The 5,000-nt window shown below is 49.3% G+C and overlaps 1 protein-coding gene across 1 annotated transcript in view; it reads left to right on the forward strand.

Moving 5' to 3' along the window:
- The window catches only part of htt (huntingtin), a gene marked incomplete at its 3' end in the record, with an annotated part of 41,380 nt that overhangs the window by 18,023 nt on the left and 18,357 nt on the right, over window positions 1–5,000 (forward strand). The window contains exons 31-35 of the mRNA XM_084454730.1: window positions 122–199; window positions 1,041–1,264; window positions 1,367–1,445; window positions 2,419–2,580; window positions 4,949–5,000. The exon at window positions 4,949–5,000 is cut by the window's right edge and continues 4 nt beyond it. Of these exons, the coding sequence (XP_084310856.1) occupies window positions 122–199; window positions 1,041–1,264; window positions 1,367–1,445; window positions 2,419–2,580; window positions 4,949–5,000 (595 nt within the window). The remainder of the gene's footprint in view (window positions 1–121; window positions 200–1,040; window positions 1,265–1,366; window positions 1,446–2,418; window positions 2,581–4,948) is intronic.

The raw sequence follows: 5,000 nt of genomic DNA on the forward strand, positions 1-5,000 counted from the left end.
AAGGTGAATGGCGATGTACAGTAATGTTTCTGAATGTTCACAACGCTGTGTTGGATCGTGTTGTAATGTTGACATCATGTTTTAATGTCGTGTCAACGTCATGTTTTTTTTGGTCCGCCAGTGTGTGGAGGAGATCTTGGGCTACCTGAAGTCCTGCTTCTCCAGAGAACCAACCATGGCCACCATCTGTGTCCAACAGGTGGGTGTCGTCAGTGTGTGTGTGTGTGTGTGCGCGTGTGTTTGTGCGCATGTGTGTATTGTAGTTCTGTGCAAGGTTACAATATTGCTTGTATGTGGTGTGCACACACGCATGCACTTCGCTAGGTAGTGTGTGTGTGTGTGTGTGTGTGTGTTTGCGTGTGTGTGTGTGTGGTGGTCGTACTAGCGCTGCAGTACTGAGCGGTGTACTGGGGCCAGCGTGACGCCACGCAGAGTGAGGCTGGATCCTGCCGACAGGGCCTGTAGAGACTTGGGCTCCCCTGTGCGATGGATCCATACAGACCCCCCCTCCATACACTCCCCCCTCGCTGAGCAACCCCGTCAACCCTGTTTGACTGAGTCAATGTCAACCCTGTTTGACTGAGTCAATGTCAACCCTGTTTGACTGAGTCAATGTCAACCCTGTTTGACTGAGTCAATGTCTACCCTGTTTGATTCAGAAATGTGATCTTTCTGTGTGGGCTTTTTCATTTGGGTGGATGGATGTGAACGCAGGCCAACGTTACCTTTAGACTGGGTGACCTGAAGTGTTTCTCTCTCTCTCTCCCTCTCGCTCTCTTTCTCTCTCTCTCTCTCTCTCTCTCTCTCTCTCTCTCTCTCTCTCTCGCTCTCTCTACCTCTTTCTCTTTCTCTCTCTCTCCCTCTCGCTCTCTTTCTCTCCCTCCCTCTCTCTCTCTGTCTCTCTTTCACTCTCTCTCTACCTCTCTCTCTCTCTTTCTCTCTGTCTCTCCCTCTCGCTCTCTCTCTCTCTACCTCTTGCTCTCTCTTTCTCTATCACGCTCTCTCCCTCTCTCTCTCTCCCCCCCACCCTCCCCCACCAGTTGCTGAAGACCCTGTTTGGCACCAACCTGGCGTCCCAGTACGAGGGCCCTCTGAGCGGCCCCGGCCGGTCCCAGGGGAAGGCCCTGCGTCTGGGCTCGTCCAGCCTGAGGCCCGGCCTCTACCACTACTGCTTCATGGCCCCGTACACACACTTCACCCAGGCGCTGGCCGACGCCAGCCTCAGGAACATGGTGCAGGCCGAGCAGGAGCAGGACGCCTCCGGGTGGGGGACACGCACACACACACGCACACACACACACGCACACACACATGCACACACTCACCGTCTGACATGTATTTACTGGTGCCTTGCGTCCTCTTGCAGGTGGTTTGATGTGATGCAGAAGGTGTCCAACCAGCTGAGGTCCAGCATCACCAACGTGACTCGCCAACGTGGAGACAAGGTACACACACACACACACACACACACACACTATTATTATTTCTAGTAGTATTACCAGAGATGGTTTATATGGGTGGGCTAGGGGCTGAGAGAGAGAGAGAAAGTGTGTGTGTGTGTGTGTGTGTGTGGTGGTCGTACTAGCGCTGCAGTACTGAGCGGTGTACTGGGGCCAGCGTGACGCCACACAGAGTGAGGCTGGATCCTGCCGACAGGGCCTGTAGAGACTTGGGCTCCCCTGTGCGATGGATCCATACAGACACCCCCCCCCCCTCCATACACTCCCCCCTCGCTGAGCAACCCCGTCAACCCTGTTTGACTGAGTCAATGTCTACCCTCTTTGACTGAGTCAATGTCTACCCTGTTTGACTGAGTCAATGTCAACCCTGTTTGACTGAGTCAATGTCAACCCTGTTTGACTGAGTCAATGTCTACCCTCTTTGACTGAGTCAATGTCTACCCTGTTTGACTGAGTCAATGTCAACCCTGTTTGACTGAGTCAATGTCAACCCTGTTTGACTGAGTCAATGTCAACCCTGTTTGACTGAGTCAATGTCAACCCTGTTTGACTGAGTCAATGTCTACCCTCTTTGACTGAGTCAATGTCAACCCTGTTTGATTCAGATAAGTGATCTTACTGTGTGGGCTTTTTCATTTGGATGGATGTGAACGCAGGCCAACGTTACCTTTAGACTGGGTGACCTGAAGTGTTTCTCTCTTTCTCTCCTTTCTTTCTTTCTTTCTCTCTCTCTCTCTCTCTCTCTCTCTCCCTCTCGCTCTCTCTTTCTCTCCCTCCCTCTCTCTCTTTCTCTCTCTCCCTCTCGCTCTTTCTCTACCTCTCGCTCTCTCTTTCTCCATCTCGCTGTGTGTGTGTGTGTGTGCGTGCACGTGCACGTGCGTGCGTGCGTGTGCGTCAAGCATGAAAGGAACAAGAGAGAACCCAGTCATGAAATGGTGTGTGTGTGTGTGTGTTCCAGAATGCGATCCACAACCACATCCGTCTGTTTGAGCCGCTGGTGATCAAGGCTCTGAAGCAGTACACCACCAGCACCTCGGTGGCCCTGCAGAGACAGGTTCTGGACCTACTGGCCCAGCTGGTGCAGCTCAGGGTCAACTACTGCCTGCTGGACTCTGACCAGGTGAGACACACTCACACACACAGACACTCACACATGGAGATGCGCACACACACACACATACAAACACACACACATACTAGGGATGGGAGAAAAAATCGATTCTGTTACAAATCGTGATTTTTGTGTGTGACGATTTTTAAATCGCCATGCTGCCCCAAAATGGTTTTTTTTGTTATAAAAAACAACAACCAAAAAACAACTTCCTGCTAGAACGGAAAGCTTCGCGTAGTAGCTAGGTTACGGTTATTATTCAGTCAGAAGTAGGCCTAGTGTTGCACGGTATTCAGATACTAGAAAGGTACCGCCCTGCCGTCAAAGATGGTACAATACCCCATTTTATTAGTACCGGTACTTTAAGAATGAGCCGTATTTCTGAGTTGGGTCGAGGCAGTGTGTCGGGGCAGTGTGCGTCTCTCTCCCTCTCTGCTACTCTGTCCCTCTGTGTGCGTGTGAGTGTGTGTGTGTGCGTGTTAGTGTGTGTGTGTCGCGATCTGCTTCTCTCTGTCCTTCTGCTACTCCCTTTCCTCTCTGCTATTCTCTAAGCTGAGTGCGCGTGCCAACCGTCTGTCCAGCTCACCAAACTACTTTCAGTACATTCGCTTATTTCTGCAAATGTTTGGAGCAAACACAAATCTAACGGGAAAAAAGTTGTAAAATAGTTTGCAAAGACCATTCGTGAAGGAAAGTGAAAGGGCTGAGGGCTGCTCAGTTGGTTACTCTAGACGGCGACGGAGGATTTCTAAAAGCAAAAGCGCCTATTTGGTAATATTTCGTATTTAAACCCAATGCTATTAGCTGGGTAACCTCATAACATCAATGAGTCAATCTGTCAAACTCTGGAGCTCGTCATGCTGTAACGTGAACACCGTTGCTCTGTGCTGCGAGGCTGTGACCCGCTCTGCTGCGCGCGGACAGAGTGAAGCAGAGAATCAGTAGCCTGGCTCCCGCCCCTGAATCTGAATAACAATTCAATCTGAGTGTCAGACTAGTGGAGCACAGCTGACACTTTCAGCTTATAATTGTAGCATCCCAAGCTTATTATTTTACAGAGTAGAGATTTTTTTCATTTAATGAATAAAATAAAAAAATAAAAATATACATATTTATATATGTAATTTATTAAGTTGTGTGTGTGTGTGTGTGTGTGTGTGGTGGTCGTACTAGCGCTGCAGTACTGAGCGGTGTACTGGGGCCAGCGTGACGCCACGCAGAGTGAGGCTGGATCCTGCCGACAGGGCCTGTAGAGACTTGGGCTCCCCTGTGCGATGGTTCCATACAGACCCCCCCCCCCCCCCCCCTCCGTACACCCCCCCCTTGCTGAGCAACCCTGTCAACCCTGTTTGACTGAGTCAATGTCTACACTGTTTGACTGAGTCAATGTCAACCCTGTTTGATTCAGAAATGTGATCTTACTGTGTGGGCTTTTTCATTTGGGTGGATGGATGTGAACGTTACCTTTAAACTGGGTGACCTGAAGTGTTTCTCTCTCTCTCTCTCTCTCTCTCTCTCTCTCCCTCTCGCTCTCTTTCTCTCCCTCTCTCTCTCTCTCTCTCTCTCTCGCTCTCTCGCTGTCTCTCTCTTTCTCTCTCTCTCCCTCTCGCTCTCTTTCTCTCCCTCCCTCTCTCTCTGTCTCTCTCTCTCTCTCTTTTGCTCTCTCTCTACCTCTCGCTCTCTCTCTCTTTCTCTGTCTCTCGCTCTCTCTTTCTCTCTCGCTCTCTCTCTCTACCTCTTGCTCTCTCTTTCTCTATCTCGCTGTCTCCCCCCCCCCCCCCCCACCAGTTGCTGAAGACCCTGTTTGGCACCAACCTGGCATCCCAAAATAATAAAATAAAATATACATATTTATATATGTAATTTATTAAGTTTAGTTGACATTCTTGCTCCGCCTCTGCAGACACCAAACAGAGATCAGTAGGCTACACCTGACATTGTATTATTCCATTAGCTTACTTTTCCTTTAGGTTTTTGCCATGGTATCGTTTCAGTATCAGTATCGAGATACTTTTAGCAGGTATCGTATCGAATTTATAATTTTTCAGAAGAGGCAGCATGTCAGACGACAATGAGAAGACCCATGCTGCACCTCCACAATTCAAATCGCAAATCTGGAAGAAATTCGGCTTTCATAACTCACCAGGTTAAAAAAAAAAAATTGTCATATTGAATCGCAATATTACAGAATCGCATTTGCCACAAAAATCACAATATAAATCGAATCAGCACCCAGGTATCGGGATAAAATCGAATCGGGAGGTCCCTGCCAATTCCCGTCTCTAACGCACACACATGCGTGTGTATATACACAGGCTCTCTCTCACACACGCACACACATACATTTCAGCAGACTGACCTGGCGCATGTGTTTCAGGTGTTCATAGGCTTCGTGCTGAAGCAGTTTGAGTACATCGAGGTCGGCCAGT

Source organism: Borostomias antarcticus (genome assembly GCF_949987555.1).
Source record: "Borostomias antarcticus genome assembly, chromosome: 20".
Classification (NCBI taxonomy): Eukaryota; Metazoa; Chordata; class Actinopteri; order Stomiiformes; family Stomiidae; genus Borostomias; species Borostomias antarcticus.